Raw genomic sequence first — 23,851 nt, forward strand, 5'->3', positions numbered from 1 at the left:
TATGTATATGAAACATTTTACATTTTCTAGGAGCATAATTTGAAACCTCATTTCCTCTTCTTTCTGCTTGCAGTTGCAGTCTTTGTGCCAGGCTGTGGTGGGATAATCAGAGAGTCGTCGTGAGGAGTGGGGGGAGGCTGGGGACTCTGTTCTTCTCCTTGTGCCTGTGCTGCATGTTCTGCTTCCATCAGAGCATTGGCCTTTTCTAACTTCTCCTGCTCAATCCTCCTGGCCTCTTCTGCCTCCCTTTCTGCTTTTAGTCTAAGCATTTTGGGACAGGTAAAAGGAAGAGACAAGGGTTGAGTATATTATTTTGTCATTATTGTGTATTCTGCAAGCAGGGTGGGACTGGCCTGACAGAGTACCAAAGGATCAACCAATGGACCCCAGTCTGGGACAATTTCCATTACCCTTTCCTAGTTCCACCATGAATCTATATAAACTGTATCTACTATTAGTGGGTCCTGGTAAGGTTCTATGGTGGACCCTGGATGTAAGGTTCTACGGTGGGCCCTGGACTTAAGGCTCTATGGTGGGCCCTGGACATAAGGCTCTATGGTGGGCCCTGGAAGTAAGGTTCTATGGTGGGCCCTGGATGTAAGGTTCTATGGTGGGCCCTGGATGTAAGGTTCTATGGTGGACCCTGGACGTAAGGCTCTATGGTGAGCCCTGGACGAAAGGCTCTGTGGTGGGCCCTGGACGTAAGGTTCTGTGGTGGGCCCTGGACGTAAGGTTCTGTGGTGGGCCCTGGACGTAAGGTTCTGTGGTGGGCCCTGGACGTAAGGTTCTGTGGTGGGCCCTGGACGTAAGGTTCTGTGGTGGGCCCTGGATGTAAGGTTCTGTGGTGGGCCCTGGACGTAAGGTTCTGTGGTGGGCCCTGGACGTAAGGTTCTATGGTGGGCCCTGGACGTAAGGTTCTATGGTGGGCCCTGGACGTAAGGTTCTATGGTGGGCCCTGGACGTAAGGTTCTATGGTGGGCCCTGGACGTAAGGTTCTATGGTGGGCCCTGGACGTAAGGTTCTATGGTGGGCCCTGGACGTAAGGTTCTATGGTGGGCCCTGGACGTAAGGTTCTATGGTGGGCCCTGGACGTAAGGTTCTATGGTGGGCCCTGGACGTAGGGCTCTATGGTGGGCCCTGGACGTAAGGTTCTGTGGTGGGCCCTGGACGTAAGGTTCTGTGGTGGGCCCTGGACGTAAGGTTCTGTGGTGGGCCCTGGACGTAAGGTTCTGTGGTGGGCCCTGGACGTAAGGTTCTGTGGTGGGCCCTGGACGTAAGGTTCTGTGGTGGGCCCTGGACGTAAGGTTCTGTGGTGGGCCCTGGACGTAAGGTTCTGTGGTGGGCCCTGGACGTAAGGTTCTGTGGTGGGCCCTGGACGTAAGGTTCTTTGGTGGGCCCTGGACGTAAGGTTCTATGGTGGGCCCTGGACGTAAGGTTCTATGGTGGGCCCTGGACGTAAGGTTCTATGGTGGGCCCTGGATGTAAGGTTCTATGGTGGGCCCTAGGAGGCCTCTACCCATATTGGCTCTAGTCTCTGCTAAACAAACCTTGCTTCTTCCTCTTCTTTTATCTGTTGTTGTCTGGCCTTCTCAGCCTGCCGCTCTCTGATTTTGGGAATTTCCTCTTTCAGTCGTTCTTTGTGTTCATGTGCTGGGAAGAACTTCTTCAGGAAAAATATATCAGTCTGATGGAACCACTTCTCTGCTCTGGCCTCTCTATGCTGCTTCTCTGCAACAAAATAGACAGTGCTATAGTAGGAAAATACTACTTAGGCCTTTGAAGAGAGTTAATTGCTTTCCCTCAGGTCAAAGTTCAAACTAATCATGCAGAATTAGGGTGCTGTGCTTGGCAAGAGGATCTTTATACCAGGCTCCAGCCTACAACACGAGTCATTCTACAACCCCAGATTCCATAGACCTCATTAGCTTGTCACATGAGCTGTATTCTTATGGCTCTGCTTACCCTTTAATAAGATATAGGCAGCAGATTTAAAAATAATACAATTGTCTTGTAGTGAGATAATTTGCAGTTGGTCTTTATTTTTTCCAATTGGTATTGTAGCCATGTACTCCAGTACGGAGGGTGATGTGCCAATGAGGCCAGGAGGTGGGGTGGATTAAGCACTGGGTGGAGGACCTCTAGTATTATACCAACAAAGGCATATGATGTAGAGTCCTGTGCGGAACCAATTTGTTAAACCCGAACCGCAACCCGCTTACTTACCCGCGACCATCAATAAACAGGAAGTGCTGTCATTGTAAACCGGAAGTGACATCATTAGAAGTTGGTGTGATCAGAAAAAGGGGGGTAAAACAGGAAGTGCTGTCATTGTAAACCGGAAGTGACATCATTGGAAGTAGGAGTGATTAAAAAAAAGGAGTAAAACTCGCTATTGAGAAGACCCGCGACCCGCAAACCTGGAGAACCGCCGACCCTCGTCTATACCTGCTCCCGAAACTTCTACCTGCAACCAGCAGGTAGCAGGTTAACCCGCGGGTACCCTACCCGCTGCAGGACTCATGGTTAATTGTTATTACCTTTGTTTGGTTAGAATACAATTGTTTGCATTCATGAATACAATTTTCTTTTACACCTACAGGGTTGGCCTTATTAAAAATTTTAGTTTACAAAGTGGAGCCATAGGGTGTACCCAGTGTATTATACAGGAAAGCTCCATCTGTAGGTTTCGTTTCGGTTTTCGGCCGAATCTTTTGCAAACGATTCGGGGGTTCAGCCAAATTCAAAATAGTGGATTCAGTGCATCCCTAGTTCCAATGGAATATGGAAACAGTCTAAGGAACTGGTAACTTTTCTGTTATACTCTGCTGCCCTCCAGTGGTGGATATAAATTAAATAAGACAAAAAGACCTGTGATTTTATATACAGTTATGGGACCTGGGGTTTTCCGGATAACTGGTCTTTCTGTAATTTGGATTTTCATACCGTATGTCTACTAGAAAATCATGTGAACATTAAATAACCCCAATAGCCTGGTTTTGCCTCCAATAAGGATTAATTATATCTTAGTTTGGAGCAAGTACAATGTTCTGTTTTATTATTACTGAGAAAAAAGAAATCATTTTGAAAAATTTGGATTATTTGATTATCATGGAGTCTATGGGAGACAGCCTTTGCTTAATTCGAATATTTCTGGATAACAGATCCCATATCTGAACCATAAATCAACTGACATAACATGTGGCAACCGAAAATCCAAGAGCCTATATGAGCCTATAGCTTCCAATAAAATCCACTAAAGGTTGGACCTAGCAACACTAGAGGGACTGAGTTCCACTAGTCACTGGACAAAATGCCAATATGTTTGAGCAGGGCTTTCTTTAACTCCTACATTGATCAGTATTTGTATGTAATCTGTGTATTTGATGTATTTGCCCCTCTATTGTACAGTGTTGTGGATTAGGATGGTGCTTTTTAAATATGTATCAAAAGTCCAATAGGCATAAAGTATGTTTAAAGGAACAGTAACACCAAAAAACAGTGGCGTAACTAGATGTTGCTGGGCCCCACATCAAATTAATTTTAGGGCCCGAACATATCCAGTGTTTGTCCTGTTTTACCAATATATGTTCAAATTGCTCATCAATGAGAGCCTCATGGGGCCCCCTGCAGCTGCAGGGTCTGCTTCCTCTGTAGTTACGCCCCTGCCAAAAAATGTAAGTGTTTTAAAGTAATGAAAATATCATGTAGTGTTGCCCTGCACTGGTAAAACTGATGTGTTTGCTTCAGAAACACTACTATAGTTCATATAAACAGGCTGCTGTGGGGCAATGGTGGAAATTGAAAAAAGGCTTTATGGCACAGGTTAAATAGTGGATAACAGATAACATTATGTTCTACAGAGCTTATCTGCTGTGTAACCTGAGCCTTTTCTCCTTTGAATGGCTGCCCCCATTGCTACACAGCAGCTTATTCATATAATAATATAGAGTTTCTGAAGCAAGCACACCAGTTTTACCAGAGCAGGGCAACACTGTATTATATTTTCATTACTTTAAAACACTTTTATTTTTTGACGTTACTGTTCCTTTAAGCACAAGCCTTATATTGAACTCATGCTGAACAAGAGGTATACTGGCCTTTTAACCATACATGTTGTGGTATTACACTGCCCCCTAATGCTTGAAACTAGGTACTTGTATGTATTTATAGCTAGGTATGAAGCGATCACATCCAAACACTGTAACTGTATAAAGTATAAAGTATGTGTGCTACAAATCAGGAGACTAAGCATGTAACATCAGTGGCTCCCAACTGAATATGTTATACCAGTTTCTAAATGTGGAATTTCATTTTGAGCCAGAAGAAGGATCTTAATACTGACAGTGTTTGCTGCTGTGGTTCATTCTGTTTATATGGTTGGAGCTTGGAGTGGAAGGTAATGCAGAATACTCTAGCCTACAAGAGATGTGGCAGGGTCAAATATTAGTGCTACTTAGCACTCTTCTGTATTTTAGAAATGTTATGGATGGGGAGGTTTGGCAAGGGGCTAGTACCAGATATTGTAAGAGAATATGTACACAGAGAAAGAATTCTGACAGCCAAGCAGCTTGTTGTTGTTGCAAAAGGGAGCGAACGGATTTAATGGCGATAATTAGGGAGGTATGATAAATAGCTCAGTGTCTGACATGTTCATTCTGTGAACACTCTGTCGTCCAGGCTAAAATTACCAGCCAGCAATCTGTAATGTGAGAGTGAGCTGAAGGTGACCTCTAGGTCAGGTATGGAGAGTTGGGTGTCATTTGCTTACAGATGTTATTATGAGCCAAATCAGCTAATGACTTTGCTAAGGGAGAGTCAGGTGAAGGAACAGGAGAATGACTGCAGGACAGAGGGATATGGAGGAGAGGTCACGACTGGAGGGAAAAGGACCATTTATGATACACAAAGACAAGCAAGAATCCATTTCAGAAACAAAGTACTGGATGTAAGGAGACAGATAAATATCATACTGGAGGAGTGCAGCATGTTCAATCAGTCCCATCCATGACTCCTACCCGGTTCCCATTGACAGATGTGCCTGAAACCTCTCAGATACAGTTCTGCCCACAGCATCTTCCGCATCAGTAACAGGCTCTTCTGATTTTTATATCTGAGTATCTAGTTCTACGCCTGCAGCCATAGAGATAAGTATAATGGCACATTTAGCAAGTTTGGCACCTGCCATACGTCAGAAAACAGTGCCACTCAAAACACCCCATGTGCCATTAGCCTAAGCACTGATGTACTTCTTTCCTTGTTCAGCATTCTGTCCATTTGGATACATACCCACAGGCAAGCACAGACTGAATTCACACTTTTCTATAGAGTGGTTGGAAGTGGAAACCAGTTGATAAAAAACTTACTTGTAGAAAAGACTGGCATAGAAGGGCTCTGCCTTTTATCCTTGAGGTTTATGGAGCTTCTCAGAAACAGGTCCTGCAGAAAATCAGCCTGGGGATGGGTAAAAGAAATGGAATATAATTATACACAGTATATATTATTAATTTCTTGCCCTAGACTGGTCAGAGTGGGTCAGATTTTTTACTCCTGGGCTTTGTCACAAGCCATAAATATCCTCAGTAATGTCAAATGAACAACCAGCCAATGGGAACTGTAATGCCCAGCACTGGCAATCTGAGATTGTGGGAGTAGTAAGGAACAGTAAGAAACACAGCCCTGCAAAATATGTTGGTGGTGCTTTATAAAAAGTTACAAGTGTTTAGCTATGTTTTTGAAGGAAATGTAAACAAATGAATGTAAAATTGCTCAATGCGCCCTTCTAAGAACTTCTGCAATGATGCAATTTTTTTCTCATGTACAAGATATTAGCCATTTACAGACAGTTAAAATAACAAATTTGAAACAACTGCACCACCTGCTGTTCATTATGGCCAACATTAACATATAATATACTGTTAATATACATTGGTAAAAGCTGTGTGTTTGCTTCAGAAAGACTACTATAGTTTATATAAATTAGCTACTGTACTGTGTATACTGTTGCCACCTTTTCCGGCCTTCCGATATTTTTGTGGTTTTCCCTATGAATAACATTGGCATCAACCAACATTTTTACTGGCCAGGCCGGTAAAATACCGACCAGATGGCAACCCTGTGTAGCCATGGGGGCAGCCATTCAAGCTGGAAATAAAGGAGAAAAGACACAGGTTACATAGCACATAACAGATAAGCTCTGTCCAATACAATGGTGGTTTATCTGGTATTTGCTGTGTAACCTGTGCCTTTTCTCCTTTTTTTTCCTGCTTGAACGGCTGCCCCATGACTACACAACAGCTTGTTTATATAGACTATACTAGTTTTTTCTGAGCAAACATACCAGTGCAGAGCAACATTACATTATATTTCACACTTGCATTTTCGGTGTTACAGTTCCTTTAAATGTTAAACTAAGTGCAGCTGCAGAGCAAGAGAAATTGAGATATGGGTTTTTTGGCAACAATTGACTGTACAAACCTGAAAGGAATGCTCTGGTTGGTCTTCTTTTAGATAAGTGGTGACTTCTCCAATCGGCTCATCTCCCTTCAGCAATTTATTCTCCGACTGCTGTATTTGCTCTTCAGGAACACATATGGAAGCGCAGCCAAGGAGCGCTTCAAAGAACTCAAGAAACGTTAGCTAAATATCAAAGAAAACAGTCAGTTAGATGGCTGTTTATAACAATGTTCATATACTCATGTATCATACAGCTAGCAAACCACATACTTGTGCCAGTTCATTAGAATGCAAATAACTATTTTAAGCAGTTGAATGTCATCCTGATCTATGGAGAGACAGAGCTCATCTCCTGTGTGAATTGTTCAAAGGAAACTTAGTTCCAGCATGGCAAATAATCTGCTAACTCTGGAACTGTCAGTATGTGTTTACAGGAGCAGAAGCTATTGAGACGATTAGGTATAAATTCAACTAAGTTTTCAGCTGATGATGCTGCCTTGCTAAAGCAATACATTTTTTTTAAAAAAAATGCAATCTAGGCTAAATGATAATTCTAACTCTTACCTCCAATTCCAGGTTGACTTCCTGGTCAATACGCACACATGGGTCATCTGTTGCTAAAATGTCAACAATGTTTGTAGCGGTCAGTCCTGGGATTTTTAGATCCTGGTTTCATAAAAGAAGCAGACACAGCACCCAAAAAAGAATCAATTAGTACAGGATTAGTACAATCACTGGCTGGCATACACAGGACAATCTTATAGGTAACTCATATATATATATATATATATATATATATATATATATATATATATATATATATATATATATATATATACAGAAAAGCCATGAATATCCTGTAAACTATATCCTTATAAACAGTGAGTTCTGATGTCATCAGTTATAAACGGTGAGTTCTGATGTCATTTCTGTCACATGACTCACTGAAACTTGTGTATTATAATAAATAAAGTACCCCCAGTTGCAAAATATGAGGATATTAGAAGTTACCTCAGAGTTCCATGACCTGTATAAAAACGCTCGGCCTTTGGCCTTGTGTTTTTATATGGTCATGAAACTCCTCGGTAACTTATATCCTTATATTTTACAAGAGGGGGAACTTTATTCACTATATATGTGTGTGTGTTTGTTAGTCATGTGACACGCACATTAAATCTATTATAAATGTTGTCATGACTAAAGGTTTATAGGATATATTCAACATGATAATCATGGCTTTCTTGCTCTCTGTCTCTGTCTCTGTCCCTCTCTCTCTCTCTCTCTCTCTCACTCAAACAGACCAGGGGGAGTAAAGCAAGTGAGTGTTGACCGGGAGGGCCTGGGTGGAAACAGTGCGGTGGCTGGGGGTTAGTGGAAGTAAGTGGGTGGGGGGGGCTGGCCGGAGGGGTGTCAAGTCATATAGTTTTGCCTTTGGCAGCAATATTACTGGCCTATGCTGGGGACAGAAAGGCAGCAGTTTCATTGACTGATGCTGGAAGCTATAGAACTGAGCAGTGAAGTTTCAGGAAAATACTGTCTCCTTTAAAAATCAATATAAATACTATACACCATCTACATTCATATTAAATAGATGCACATCTATAAATATTTACTCTTTTGCATGCTATCAACAATTACTTTAGTTATACTTCCCCTTTAGGGTAAGAACACATGTGACATTTGGTCAACCTTTGCTAAATCGCTTCCAGCACATACAAAAATACCTTTGAAATGGACAAATACAACAGTTTACTTGCATAAATCACTCAAATGATTCATATTTGTTCCAATACAGAAGGAATTTCAGATGAGCTGCAGGCCATTTAGCAGGGACAAAATCTACCTTTTGTTTTTACCCTTAAGGATCAGGAGAGAAATATATGCAGCATTACTAGTTACATAAATAGATGGTTACATTCATTAGCAAGAGAAAGTGCCTCATTTTCATGGTAGGTTCATAGGGGTGGAAAGGGTTTGGCGTGCAATAGAGTCTGTAGACTTCCCAAGACTTTTCAATATAAGAAATGGCGTAGGATGCCTTCTGGGCATCAGAAAACAAAAACCCTATGGAAGAAAGCAGATGAAAAAGTTTCTTCAGTTAAAGTAATGACAAAATGGTTATTACACATATAAGCCTACTGAAGCACAAACCTGTGATATTAGTTGCATGAGGCCGGATATTCTGCGTCATGACTTTTGTAAAGCAGTCAGCAAGGGAAATGTTCTTCTCTCTACAATGGATAGTTTGTTGCTGGTTTTAGAACAATACACAGGCTGCCATATAATAATGGATATCTACTCAATAATTCATGGCCACCTCCACAAGCAAATGCAGAGTTAATACCATTGGTGTCCAATACACTTGGCACAAGTCAGTAGAACCTAATGATGTAACTGAGGGTTAGGTACTTACTGGTTTCCCGTTTGACAGATGTGATACGCTAAGTAGACAATGTTAGTCAAAAAGGTTCGAAGAAGCATCGTGGAATGGGGTGAATGAACCTCTTCAGTATCCGTATTCTCTACTGTAAAAATAATATATATTACTTTTAATTCAGTCCCTATGCAAACAATCATAGCAAACCAGTTAAAAGCTAACTGGTAATTGGCTGCAATAGATACTTAACCTTCAGCAGTGAAAGTAACAATTGTGTGCACCGGGGGGCCCCTGCCCAAAGATTTTTTTGCTGGAGGGCCAGGCACTTTCAAGTTATGCCACTGGAAGGCTGTGAATTGCTGGATTGCTCAGGAGCGTAACTCACTGTGTAAGCACATGGCAAGTTGTGCTTGAGAGTGCAAGCATGGAGTAGAGGCCCAGCACATTTCTTCTGCTGGGGGCCTACAAAATTACGCCCCTGTTTTCAATCATTTAAATGTGTGGGACAATTATTACTCACTACAGATTCAAAGACCAGTTAGTAAAATTATGACGTCTATGGAGTCCTTGAGCATACCACAGGAGCATAATGTAGAGGACCACATTCAGCCAGCCAGCCTCCAGTTGGGTAGCTCTGCTCTGCATAACCAAGGGAAAAAATAATCACCTTCAGACATATTTGAGATTGCCTAAGGATGAGATAAGATAAAACCAAAAGATTTGGAGGAAAATGTTTCCATGTTAAGTGACGTGAGAACCATAAATATCTCATAAATAGGATCACATCCAGCCTACAGTACTCCACATGGAAAACCCTGCTCTATGAGCAAAACTTTATGTGCCAAATTGGTCTATAATGATATCTATAGTTTGAGAAGATTTCTTTAACCTACTTCATACATGTGCAACGGTGAAATTGCTTTGGTTTTCCAAAATCTTATACATTAACTAACCGGTTAGGATACGATCCATTTCAGAAAGTGTGATACTGTAGTGATGCAACTTGCAATCTTTCAGAAATCTCCAGAACTGCAGCTTTGTCATGAGAAGAGTATTGTCAGGGGAGCCATCACTTCCAAGCTGGCTGTACAATTTGTAGATCTTGCGCAGGTCTGTGAGGTTCCGTAGAACAGCATATTCAACCTGAGTTATTGCATGTTACAAATATTTATTGGACACACATATATAGTTTTTTCCTTTGTGTGCATCTATGTTGCCATATTTACTGCAGTATATGCAGACACTTAGCTAATAGACAGTCGCAGACTGGATTAGTTGGGAGTATTTTCAAGGAATCTACCTGCTTCAGTTCTTCTTGCCTGTCCTCCTCCGGAAATGAGTATAACAATGCCGATAAGTCGAGCTCAATGTATGACCCCGATAAACTTGGAATGCCTGTATTATATCTGGATGTACCACTTCTTGCTGAAAAAGAATCAAATGTATCACTAAGTTAGGCAAACTGAAAGACATCCAAGCTGCAGCAATAAATTATTATGGGAGTTGTATATTTCACTAAACTTTAAAAACAAGCAAAGTGTTTGAAATGGGTTTCATAAGGACTACCTACAATGATCCCTAAAGGCCTTATTGGATGCACTGTGTATTACTACACATGGAGTTACTATATCCTTTAAGCTCTAATAAATATGCCTTTTTTTCACATAAATTTACAAAATGTGGCAAGCTCATGTTTTACGATCTGATAAATATCCCCTTTTGTTTGCACTGATTTCCACAAAAAACAGACAGGATAATTTATATAGTAAAATAATAAATGATCAGTCATGCCTCCTCTAAAGGGAAAGTTCAAGTTTAAGTTAAGAAAATATATTAAGGCAGATAAATGTTAAGAGAACTGTTATATGAACCGCTGTTTGGTAGTTACTGCAGAAACTAGGCCAAGGATAACTGAAAACTGAATTTATATTCCAGGCCTAATACTGCCCACTTAAATTACCCAAATTCATGGAACTCTGTGTCCGGATACCACTCAGATCTGGAGTATTCACTCGATCGTACTTAAAATTTGGATACTCGGCTATCTGATCCTCCACAAATTCTCCAATGTAAATCTGCCCGTTCTTAAAGATAAACTTTCCCTAGAAGTAAAAAAAAAATCACTGAATTTTAGAAAACACAAATTTAAAGACACGTTTCTAAAATAAAGAGAGTTGACCGGTCTCACTAGAGTTTCTAAGCAGAGGCTGGTGAACATGGTTCCACCACTCAGCTGCACATAATACATAATGTTGCTGAGAGTTCAATGAATGAAAATGCTCCTACAGCTTCTGAATATAAAGGGTATAAAGTTCTACCACTCACACTTTATGAACATTGTTGCTAGGGGTCTAATGATTTTAAATGCACTTCAATATTTAGTATGCAGTAGGCAGCATAGGCCTTGACATAGTATGTGAGCTTAAGTATTTTGGCCAAAATGTAGTACGAACACCTTTCATTTTTGTAAAATGTATTTAAAGGGAATTCCATGGGTTGAATTTGAGTGTTGGAAGTTCTCTCTTTTTTGTATGTGCAAATAATGACTGTATATCGTTTGTAGCAGCTGGACAACTCCAGAATGTAGGTTAGTCCAAGCTGTATAAAAAGTAGCAGCTGGTCAACGCTACAGCGTGGATTAGACCGAGCTCACAATTAATATTGAACATTCTTTTCAGTAGGTCAGAAGATAAGGTATCATTTACCCCTATTAGCATCTAATTATGGGTACAAACTAAAGGGCAAATAAGTTTTCAGGGGGACATACACAGGCAATTCCAAGCATCAACTAACTAGGCTAACATTATGGGGTATATTTATCAAAGAGTGAAGTTAATAGTGAAGTTCCGCCACTAGAGTGAAATTCCGCCACTTTCCATTCATTTCTATGGGATTTTTAAAGGCGTATTTATCAAAGGGTGAACTTTCACTTTCACCCATTGATAAATATGCCTTTGAAAATCCCATAGAGACGAATTCGGAGCTGCGGAATTTCACTCTAGTGGCGGAACTTCACTCTTTGATAAATTTACCCCTATGTGGTTTTTTTTGGCAAAGGGCAAAGTGGAGCCAAAAATGTTGCTCTAAAGTAGGGGTCAGCAACCTTAACTATCAAAAGAGCCATTTTGCCCCCTCTTCCACTAAAGAAAAACCGCAAAACCGCAAAACATAACACAGCTTATAAACTTTTAAAAGTTTTAGCCTTTTTTAATTTTAACCGTAACAACAACAGAATACAACAAACAGAAGTGCAGTGTGTATGTGTAGGCTAACTTTGAAATAAATTAAACTCCTGGGATGTCTATACAGCCCTCACACCTGCTGGCGGCTTCCTGAGTGTGCGACCGCGTTAAGCTAACCGTTAGCAGTCGCACACTCAAGAAGCCGCCAGCAGGTGCGAGGGCTGTATAGACGGCATGACAGACAAAGCTGCAAGACCAAGCTGCAGCAAACAGGATGAAGAGAAGCATGAGGCTCCGAAACTGCGGGTTGCCTACCCCTGCTCTAAAGCAATATTTACAGTTTAACTATGGTGACCTAGAATAGCCAGATCATGTTGGAAAGCCACATAATCTCCAAATAAATTGCACATGCCAGGGCAAAAAATAGCTAGAATACTGTATTTCCAGCATATCCTATCCAGTCTTATTTTTTGATCTTCAGAGTCAACAAATGAGTAACATAGATAAGAACATGGAACTTCCCAAGGGAGTTGAACCAAAGCCTTCTCATGTTAAAATCAAACATTTTAAATACTTAATACCTATCCAGTAAAAGTGAATCAGTCTTTCCTGATTAGGTTTAAGTCTGACCCAATCAGCGCTATTGGTCTGTTTTTTTAGCTAAAGGTGAACATACACGTAACAATTACAATCTTTCCTGCAACCATTGGTTTGTTTTCTTTACAAACATTAAGAGCTGAATTGTCATATATACAGGTAGAACCAACAGAATTCTACCTCTATCTAACAAATCAGCAGTAAACCCTGGTTATTGTTCAGGCAACCTTCAAAGGTGCCCGATCAAAAATTTCCATCTTGGCTGATTGACGAGCTGTCTGATATCAGTCGGCTTGTCTTCCACCATACACGCACCAAATATGGTACGAAACGTATTATTATTCGTATGATAATATCTGTGCATCTATGGCCACCTTAAGGGTAAGGTCCCACTGGGAGATTTGGGGAGATTTAGTCGTCCAGCAACTAACCGCCTCTCCTTTGGGGCAACTAATCTCCCCGAACTGCTTCCCCCTGTCTTCCACCTGCTAGAATGAGAAATCGCCTATGACATGGCACTCGAGTCGCTTCGTTTTCCGAAGTTGCCTCACTAGGAAACTTTGGGCGACTTCAGAAAACGAAACACCTCGAGTGCCATGTTGTAGGCGATTTCTCATTCTAGCAGGCGAAAGACAGGGGGAAGCAATACGGGGAGATTAGTCGCCCCAAAGAAGAGGCGATTAGTCACTGGGTGACTAAATCTCCCCAAACCTCCCTGTGTGACCTTACCCTTAGGGTCTATACTGTCTGCAGCGAATTATATACAATTTATATAATTAAGTTCCTTTATCCTATCACACAAGTCTTCAGGAATAGAACTAAACTTACCTGTCCATGCTTCTTGTTATTATTCCATTCTCCATCGTACATAGCACCATTTGCATAATAAAATTGCCCCTGCCCTTGGCGTATGCCATTGACAAAGTTTCCAACATACTCATTCCTGAGTGAGTACTGTGTACCTGCAATCCTCCTTAAAAACCAAGTGTGGGTCCCAGAACCATTCTGCATAATAAGCAGACAGAAGTACAGTGAGATATACTGGTGGGAATAGAAAATACAGAAAGATCCATATTGAATGGAAACAGTATGTGGTGGTGTTATCAAGAAAAGTCCAGTTTACAGTACAGCAATGCCATTTACCATAGTGTTCTATATAAACAAATTATTATTCACTTTCTTCTGTGTGACAGACATGTTTTAAGCTATATATGTTTTAATAATGTATGTGTCACATAATGGTCCTGAGTATTTGTATAATAGATGCCATAGCTGGGATATACTGTATGCTTTGTTAGATTTACCATAGATAACTATGCATATGTTACAGTAAAATTAAATTCAGATTTAATAGGAAAATTGATTTTAATTACCTTTGAGGGACCCTTTAAAAATTATTATATATGCAGTGTGGATCCATAAGGGTTAGACTACTGGTATATGTATGGGTATATAGAATTTTAATTAAAAGTAGTTAGGGGTGTGTGTATGGATGCTGGGTTTTCATTTGGAGGGGTTGAACTTGATGGACTTTGTCTTTTTTCAACCCAATTTAACTATGTAACTAACTATGTAACTATGTACATCATGCACCTCTTACCGAACTAACATCCCATGCATATCAAGTACAGGAAAAATACAAAATGAACCCGATCATCTCTTGCTTCTGTTTTGTAAATCCTACCTGGATGCCATTTTCCCAGTGCCCTGCATACTCTTCATTTGACGTTAGCCATCTCATTTTCCCCATCCCATGAAATGTATTGTTTTTCCATTGGCCTTCATAAATGTTGCCAGAGCTAAAGCTGTAAAAATCATAACATTTGCAAAGAAATCTACATAAACAAATGATATTTGAAATTATTTTGATTACAAAACAGGCATTTTGGGTTTGTTTGCTGGTATGAATTACCACTAGAAGCAAGTCAGAGCATGCCCTAAATAAAACTGTGAAAACTATAAAGAGAAATATATCTTGGAGTAACTGTATATGTACACCTAAGAGCAGAACCAGCTGTTCCAATACCCAATACATACCACTGTACTCCCCAGCCCTCCTTCCTGTTAGATATCCAGTCTCCTTCATACCATGAGGTTCCCTCTTTATTATAGTAAATAACTCCCTGCAATGAAAAGAAAATCAATAACAGATTTCTGGTTAGTGATGTTAAGGTTCAGACGTATTAGGGTATAGAAAAATATACTTTGTTTAATATATAAGAATGTGAGTAACCTTGTCATTTATGATTTTCTATTACAATTACAATCTTTTGTTACTGTTATTTAATTGCTAAATATTACAACAATAAGGGTTGGTAGTAGCATAATTAAATTTAGCAATCAAAATATGTTTTTTTGGGCAGTTAGGAAGGAGGTCCAGGTCCAGATATTTTCACTTGGTCCATTTGCCTCTAATTACACATGTGACTGGCTGAGTCAATCAAACCTCTCCATCTCCCTAGGGTCAAAGCTAAGAATTGCTTATGTTCCACCACAGCTTTGTTTATGCTGCTCCAAACTATTATCTATACCTGTATATTTTCTTCTTTTATTTTTCAAAATCCCAGCCCACCTTCCTACACTTTTGCACACAATCAAGTATAACATTTGATATGATCTGTGTCTTATAAAGCCAGGGTGATTGTTAATTATTCAATGTGACCTCCCGGCTTTGTTCACATCAATATTGTCATGATATCTGAGTGTAGCAATCTAGTATCTAACCCAAAATCAACAATCATTTACCTTCCCATTCCGAGTGCCTTTATGCCAGTCTCCAACATATGAAACCTGCTGATTACTGGATGTGTAAATGCCATGCCCATGTCTGATTGCCTTATGCACTTCTCCTTCATATCGGCTGCCATCAGGCCATTTATATACACCATGTCCCATGGGAAAGTTCATGTAAAAATCTCCCTAGAATAACAATCACACACAGTGCTTTATATTGCAGCAGATAGTGAACTGGAAAGAGAGTGATAAGTTAGCATTCCTAGTATTAATAACTGGTGGGCACCAAGTATTTATACAGATATGTTAGGGCACAGCCTGCAGGAGCTTTTATGTGCTAATGTAACAAATGGAATCAGGATTTTGTGGGGGACTAATGTATGTTAACGTGATATAATAAATGTGATTATTTTACTTTTACTGTAGTTGCATGAGCATCTATTTTTTATAGTTCACAAATGGAATCAAGCCTACCTAGAACACCCCAAAAAAAACCCTTGGTGGTTTAATATATTACCACCTATAAATGTGCATTTATTTTTTTTCTATTACTGTATACCTGTGTCTATAAGAATATCATGTTTATAGACTCTCATGAGCAACACTGAGCATTGTTTAAATGCGAAACAACTTTTCCCTCCTTAATTTTGCCAATATTCAAATTATTTGGGTATACCTAGGTCAATAACAGGGTGACTATTATGACCATGTCTGAATTTAACGTCATATCATTCTTGCTACATCTTGATTTGTTCATGGAGCGAAACTAGGATTTTACCTCAAATGTCAGTCCATCTTTCCATGTGTATGTTCCTTTGCCATGCATTGTCCCTTCAGAAAACATGCCCTGCATAGAAATAAAGGGAAATTTAGTTTTCACTGTGTGCGTGTGTGATATAGATAGATATATGTATATATGGAATAATATACTTACTGTATACATATTTCCACCTTTAAAATATGCAACACCTTCCCTTTCATACAATCCATTTAGTAATTCTCCTTCATATCTAAGAAATTAGAAAACAAAATAGTCACAAATGTTATCTCTTATCTTTCTTTCACAAAATTCATTAACATGTGGGTCAAGTAAATACATCCAGTGATACTATTTTACCGAGTCAATTTTTTTTTTTAGTTTTATTGACATTTCCCCCTCCACCAAACAGACTTGTCTGCTTCTGTTTTGAACATTATTGATTATTTCATCATTGAAGAAAGTATTTATTTTAAGTGACTGGTTCCTAAACTGTGGAGCTGAATACCCCCCTACTCCCCAAGGGGCAGTTTGGGAACTTCAGCCTCAGGCAGCATATTGCCTATGACTCCTTCTGTCAGTACAGTTTTACCAAGCTTAAACCAGCATATATCCATGCAACGAAGGGCTCCTTTATCTACAGAGTCTTTGATGGTAATGTCTTTATTCTTACTCTGAGCTTGTAATTATACTATACTTCTGAGACCTGAGTCTCATCATGAAAAAAAATATAAGTATATACAGTACAACACTCAGCAACATCCTTTATTGCCATAATTTATCTATTTTACCCTTTAAGTAATTCTTAGTTGCTCAGCAATAAGAACTGGCCCACCCTATTCCCTTGCATTTCCCATACATGGGATCCAGTGAGTGGTACCTATGGACAGACCCAAGAGGACATGCTGCACTGAAAGCTATTTTACATACTTTTCAACAATAAGTTGAGTTAGCACAGGTTCCTCATACACATCTGTTGAAGGCGACACAACAGGAGGCTCAGTCTGCTTCACATGTTCTTCCTGGGGAATAGATTTCATGGAAGAGGAATGTTGTTCATCAGATGGAGTGATTGAACCTGGAGATATCTTGAAGCTGCCTTCATCAGAGGTTTCTTGTGCAGATCTCTCTCTCTCTCCCTTTTTGCTGTCTTTTTTCTTCATTTTTCCCATGCTTCCGTGGCAGTGTTACACAGAGGAACGGGAACACATGCTGAAGTATGGAAGAGAAGGTTGCACTCATAAGCGTGTCACTACTACAGGATCAGACAGATGCATACAAATGAGACAGCCTGACTTTTGGTGGTTCACCTTTAAGTTAACTTTTAGTATATCATAACATAGCTCATTCTAAGCATCTTTTCAATTGGCCTTCATTTTGTCTTTTTTATGGTTTAATTGTGTTCATTTTTCTTCTGACTTTCAAATGGGGGTCCCTGACCTCATCTAAAATAACAAACAAACAAGTGATCTGTAAGGGTGGTGGCACACGCAGCGCTTGGGCGAAATTAGTCGCCCAGCAACAAATGTCTTCTTCTTCGGGCGACTAATCTACCTGAAATGCCTTCCAGCCGGCATTGTGAATTGCTGGCAGGATGGCACTCAGAATGCTTTGTTTTCCGAAGTCGCCAGAAGGAAACTAGGAAACTTTGGGCGACTCATGTTTCTATTCGGTCCTATTCCTATTCTAGTGAATTATTAGAATCTGCGTTTGGTTGCTAGGGTAGTCTGGCCCATAGCAACCAGATTACTGAAAGCTGCTGAATAAAAATCTAAATAACTCAAAAACTACAAATAATAAAAAATGAAAACCAATTGAAAAACATCTGGTTCTGACTTTTAAAACAATGTAGTGGTCAGTACGGGTCAGTAAATCAGCAGGCTTGTCCAATGAATACTGACAACCAGACAAATACTGCTCTCAATTACAATTCCTTTGTACAAAGACCACTGAAACATTGTAATAATTCAGTATATGACCTGTGTATGTAACGAGGTGTAAAAGAAATAAAATGAAGATTCCGCACGACACATTACCTAGAAGAAAGTTCATCAACACCAGAAGCGTCTCCGAAAAGCCTGAGCTTCCATGGCAACTGATAATCACGTGACGTTGTTGGCGTAAGGAGACGGGGAAAGTATAACGTGCAGACGCTCCGCCATATTGTGACTGGCACATTTGTTGCGTAAATCCATGCAGAGACCAGAATAGCATTGGTTCAGCCGGAGTTAGCGAGAAGTATGGCTGTTAGCCCTGGGATGGCAGCCGGTGGAGAGCCTGGGAACAAAGTAATGAAGAAGCTGCTCCGGGGTTTGACGTAATACGTAATGAGCAGAATATGCAGCCAATGGGAAGCTGCCATTCCTTGCCTATATATGTCCAGCAGCTGGTCCCTCCCAGCCACAACCTCTTTACTTACTTAATGGGGTGGTTAATTTCTAGTATGGTGTAGAATGGGCAAATATATAAACTTTTCAGTTGGTCTTCATTATTTTTTTTTTTTATAGTTTTTGAATTATATGCCTTCTTCTTCTGCTGACATCTTTCCAGCATTCAAACGGGGGTCACTGACCCCATCTAAAAAAAACAAATTCTCTGTAAGGCTAGACAGTTGTTGTTATTGCTACTTTTTATTACTCATTTTTCTATTCAAGCTTCTCATTCATATTCCAGTCTCTTAATTAAATCAGTGTTGCTTGGGTAATTTGGACCCTAGCAACCAGACGGCTGAAATTACAAATTGGAGAGCTTCTGGATAAAAAGCTAAATAACTCATAAAACCACAACTAATAAATCATGAAAACTAATTGCAAATTGTCTCAGAATATTACTAATTAATATTACTTATTATCTTACAAAAGTTAACTCAAACCGCCTTTACTTTACACAATTTGGCCGCACAATCAAGCTTAAAGGGGTGGTTCACCATTAAGGTAACTTTTAGTATGTTATAGAATTGCCAATTCTAAGCAACTTTTAAATTGATTTTCGTTATTTATTTTGCATAGTTTTATAGTTATTTGCCTTTTTTCTTCTGACACTTTGCAGCTTTCAAATGGGTGTCGCTGACCCCATCTATAAAGCAAATGCTCTGTAAGGCTGCAAATGTATTGTTACTGCTACTTTGTATTCCTCATCTTTCTATTCAGTCCCTCTCCTATTCATATTCCATTCTCTTTTTTAAATTAATGCATGGTTGATAGGGTAATTTGCACCCTAGCAACCAGATTGCTTTAAATGTAAATTGAAGAGTTGCTGGATAAAAAACTAAATAACTCAAAAACCTTTTAAATAATAAAAAATTAAAACCAATTGCAAATTGTCTCAGAATATCCCCTCTACATCATACTAAACGTTATCTCAAAGGTGAACAAACCCTTTAAAGGGGTTCGCCTTCCAAACACTTTTTTTTCGGTTGTGTTGTTTTCAGATTGTTTACAATAAACAAAGACATTTTCCCTTTCTGCATCATTTGAAATCCTGGCAGGGAAGGAGGGACTAAACACTGATGTTACAAATTGTAACAACTTCTCAACAGCTTACAGACAACATGCAGGAACTACATAACCCACAATGCATTGCACTGGGATGTTCCTTTACTTATTGAAATCACGTGTGCAGGGAATTGTGGGGTTTGGAGGATGCAGGCTGAGGACAGTTGGCTGTTGATACAAAGTAACAGTAGTCAGACAGCTCAGCAAAGTAGTCAGACAGATCAGCAGGAGAGCAGGGGGCTAGGCTTAGGCAACTGTCAGAAACTATTAAAAATCATGAAAAGTCTGCATATTTTTTAATTGATGTATATTGCAAAGTTGCTTGTTTACTTTTCAAAAAGCTTCAGTTTTGTTTGTGTGGAGTTCCCCTTTAATGTTCCTGTCTCTAGTGTTTCACTCTGGCAACTCAGTGATTCAGGAGCATCTGAACTGTTACAATTTGTTACATTTAGTTGATACAATTAGTTAATAGATTTCTCAGCAGTATCTGTGGAATATTAGCAACTATTGTATCAAGTCTAACAGCTGAAACTCAGGGATTCTTCTCAGCCGGTTCAAAGATAATAAATGTATTAAAGAGTCGTGACCCCCCCCCCCCCCCCCGAGCAGCTTTAGAAGGTGAAAAATGGAAATTTACACTTCAATATTAGAAAAACGGTCACATATAGAAAATAGAAAGTGATTGGAAAAAAGTCTTTATTTCTGGTGAACTATCTAAAACCAACTGAACTGAAAAATGTGTTAATCCCTTTAAAAGGGATATCAATAAAACATGACGTTATCCTGTGCAGAGGAAAAGTTATCCCAAGCAGCTTTTTTCAATATACATTCATTAAAACAAAAACCAGAGGTATTCGTGAATGGCATTGCTATGGAAGGCAGTATCTTTCTGTCCCTTTCTGCACTGCTGCTCCTGCCTCTTGAAATAATGTAGCAGAAGTTAGCATTGTGTGCAGTGTTTCAAAGGTCACAAGCTCCAGGGCAGAGAACAGAAAGGAGCAGACAGACCAGTATTTCATTAGCAAGTATATTGCTTACATTTTGGAGATTGAGAGAAATCAGAATTCGCAAATTAAGCTCCTCAGACCCAGGGGTGTTCCGGTCTCCTTGCGGCCATTCTGATGACCCCCACGCACCTGGAGCATACCATTTCCAGTGTCAGAGCAGGTGTAGGGGGGCTGCATCACTAGTGTGGAGAGTACTCTCTGCGAGTATAGTAGGGTTAAGTTCTGGGGCAAAAGTAGGAATGGGAACTTATACAAACAGCATCATTCCTTTTGTGTGTATACTGTATATTTGTGTCCAGTTCGCTCCAGTGCTTTGAAATAATATCCCAGAGAAACTCTGTTTCTCTTTGTTGTTCAGTAAAATGAGATGATTGGCTAAAAGATGATTCCCTCCCTAAACTCTATGAGATTTATCAAGGGTCGAATTGAAAATTCAAATTAGAATTTTTGAATTTTTTCTATGGCTTAAACTGTCAAATTCGACTAGGGAGTTATCCAAACTCAATTTGAGTTTTTTTTAAAAAAAAAATTCAAATAAAATTTTTAAGATTTATTAAACTTTGGCCCTTTAAGGCTAGGACTACGCGGCCGACATTGATGCGATCCGACGCTGGGCGACTATATGCACGCGTCAAGTAGGATGCGACAGGAACAAGGTGATCCGGCGCGACACGACTGTCGGATGCAGACGCAGCTTGCAGCGTTTGCATCCGACAGTTGTGTCGCCAAAGTTCACCGCTGCAACATGATCCGACTTTACATTACTTACCTTGTTCCTGATGCATCCGCCTTGACGCGTGCGTTTATTCGCCCAGCGTCGGATCACATCAATGTCCGCCATGTAGTCCTAGGATTTGAAATTTGGCTATTTGCCACCTAAAACCCGACAAATTACTGATTTCATCAGTGGGAGAGGTGCAGGGATCAGTTTGTTGATGTTTTGCAGCCTTTGTGACATTCAAGTTTTTTTTCGGAGAAAAAACTCTAATCTAGTTTGATTGAATTCGAATCAAATTCAATTTGAGTTTTCGGGTCGTTTAAATTTGTCCGAGTATTAAAAATGTGATTTTATTTATACATTTCGACCAGTCAAATTTCAGATTTATGGAAATTTTAAAAAAACTCACATGAATTCGAAATTCGACCATTGATAAATGTGCTTCTGTGTAAATCCCTAAAAACACAGTCATACAGCCTGCTGCAGTGAGCTGCAATTCTCCAGCAACAGAGGGGAAAATGATCCTTCAGCAGAAGCACGCACCTAAGCACCAGCCCAAGGGTCCCTAAATTGTAAGGGGCAGATTTACTAAGGGTCGAATATTGAGGGTTAATTAACCCTCGATATTCGACTAGGAACTAAAATCGTTCGACTTCGAATATCGAAGTCGAACGATTTAGCGCTAATCCTACGATCGTACGATCGAAGGATTATTCGTTCGATCGAACGATTAAATCCTTCGAATCGAACGATTCGAAGGATTTTAATACAACGATCGAACGAATATCCTTCGATAAAAAAAACGCTGGCAAGCCTATGGGGACCTTCCCCATAGGCTAACATTGACTTCGGTAGCTTTTAGCTGCCGAAGTAGGGGGTCGAAGTTTTTCTTAAAGAGACAGTACTTCGATTATCGAATGGTCGAATAGTCGAACGATTTTTAGTTCGAATCGTTCAATTCGAAGTCGAAGTAGTAGTCGAAGGTCGAAGTAGCCCATTCGATGGTCGAAGTAGCCCAAAAAACACTTCGAAATTCGAAGTTTTTTTAATTCGAATCCTTCACTCGAGCTTTGTTAATCTGCCCCTTGATGTGTTTCTAACAGGGCAACAATTGATCCCTGCCCTGGGATTTTATTCTTAGGACTGTTTGGTCAGTTTTTAATATGGGTGTAGGGCCCCAGCTTCCTCACAACTAATCCTTCTTTAAATGAAAATGTATCATAAGGTGTAATGTATTTATTGCAGCATTCCAGGCTGTTTATGAAGCTCAAAAGCTTTTTTTGCTCTGTGCCTAGACTGCAATAAAGGCATTTTATTTTCTGGTGTTATGTAGCAAGGAGGTTTTTTGGAAGACCAGTAACAGACCCTCAGAAAAAAACTGACTATTGTTTTATTGAACATTTGCTGTATGATTGTGCATATACTGAAATACAGCTTGCCTTAAACAAAATACACATCCAAGATTGTTATAAAATGCTCTTTTATATGGGATTATTTACACTGGGGACATCTGCTTTCTGGGTACCTCAGGGTCCCAGTTCTTCCGGATTTAGATTCTTTTGCAGATTTGGATGAATTTAAATGCTCCTCTGCAATTCTTGCTATCACTTCTGGGGTAATGGCTCTTTTCTTATAGGAACAGTAACACCAAAAAAAAAAGTAATGAAAATCTCATGTACTGTTGCCCTGCACTGGTTAAACTGATCTGTTTGCTTCAGAAACATTACTATAGTTCATATAAACAAGCTGCTACAAGTAGCAATGGTAGAAACTGAAAAAGTCTATATGGCACAGGTTAAATAGTGGATAACCAATAACACCATTATGTTCTACAGAGTTTATCTGCTGTGTAACCTGAGCCTTTTCTCATTTGAATGGCTGCCCCCATTGCTACACAGCAGCTTATTTATATAAACAATAGAAGTGTTTTCTGAAGCAAACACAGTGGTTTTACCAGTGCAGGGCAACACTGCATTATATTTTTATTACTTTAAAACACTTTTATTTTTTGATGTGGCTGTTCCTTTAATAATCATACAGCTGATTTCAGGAGGGCATTGAGTGAGCAGCTGTTCTAATACCATTAGGCTAGTGCACTGTCCAAAAGTCTTGATGTCATATGTCTCCATCCACCTATTATAATGGCAGAGAAGGTGCTGTTAAAAAGCTGTGAATGTTTGATCACCCGGATGCTGGATGGTTCAGAATTTGATCCAGTGTGTCTTGGGTGTGATTGCATAAAATCTTAAGGTTTTTGCCTTGTATTCTTGTGGGATAGATAAGCAGATATCCAGCACGTTCCCCCTTCAGTTTGCAACATAAATATTTTACCCAGCGTGATTTTGGCAAATTCTGAGACCTGCAACTGCACTCAAATAAATCCAGCAAAATAAGAATGTTTTCATTGTCTGCAACAAAATACTGAAGGAATTCATCTACATTTCCATCTATTATGGGTGATGAAGGACATATCTTTTAGTTTTGGGCAAAGAATCACTTTCCTGATGTAGATGCATGATTTAATTTACAGTTT

General features: G+C 39.7%; 1 protein-coding gene across 1 annotated transcript; it reads right to left on the reverse strand.

The window, feature by feature from the left end:
- rsph10b.S (radial spoke head 10 homolog B (Chlamydomonas) S homeolog) lies at positions 1–18,498 on the reverse strand. The gene is made up of 19 exons (XM_041578762.1): positions 18,136–18,498; positions 17,030–17,311; positions 16,277–16,352; positions 16,121–16,189; positions 15,355–15,528; positions 14,647–14,732; positions 14,294–14,414; positions 13,438–13,614; positions 10,791–10,932; positions 10,131–10,255; positions 9,784–9,973; positions 8,867–8,978; positions 8,605–8,684; positions 8,369–8,517; positions 7,018–7,119; positions 6,475–6,636; positions 5,364–5,451; positions 1,548–1,728; positions 1–261 (listed from the first exon to the last, which is right to left on the reverse strand). The coding sequence occupies exons 2-19, from the start codon at positions 17,269–17,271 to the stop codon at positions 48–50; spliced, it is 2,490 nt and encodes an 829-aa protein (XP_041434696.1). The 5' UTR covers positions 17,272–17,311; positions 18,136–18,498; the 3' UTR covers positions 1–47.
- Between the last annotated feature and the right edge of the window lie 5,353 nt (positions 18,499–23,851).

Source organism: Xenopus laevis, chromosome 9_10S (assembly GCF_017654675.1).
Source record: "Xenopus laevis strain J_2021 chromosome 9_10S, Xenopus_laevis_v10.1, whole genome shotgun sequence".
Classification (NCBI taxonomy): Eukaryota; Metazoa; Chordata; class Amphibia; order Anura; family Pipidae; genus Xenopus; species Xenopus laevis.

Excerpts from the sequence above, each read along its gene's own strand:
- rsph10b.S (XM_041578762.1), bottom strand. The coding sequence starts at position 17,271 with ATGGGAAAAATGAAGAAAAAAGACAGCAAAAAGGGAGAGAGAGAGAGA. Across the intron at positions 14,733-15,354 it reads AAGGCACTCGGAATGGGAAG|GGAGTTATTTACTATAATAA; the intron begins GTAAATGATTGT and ends TTTTCATTGCAG. Across the intron at positions 14,415-14,646 it reads GAGGGCTGGGGAGTACAGTG|CTTTAGCTCTGGCAACATTT; the intron begins GTATGTATTGGG and ends TGATTTTTACAG.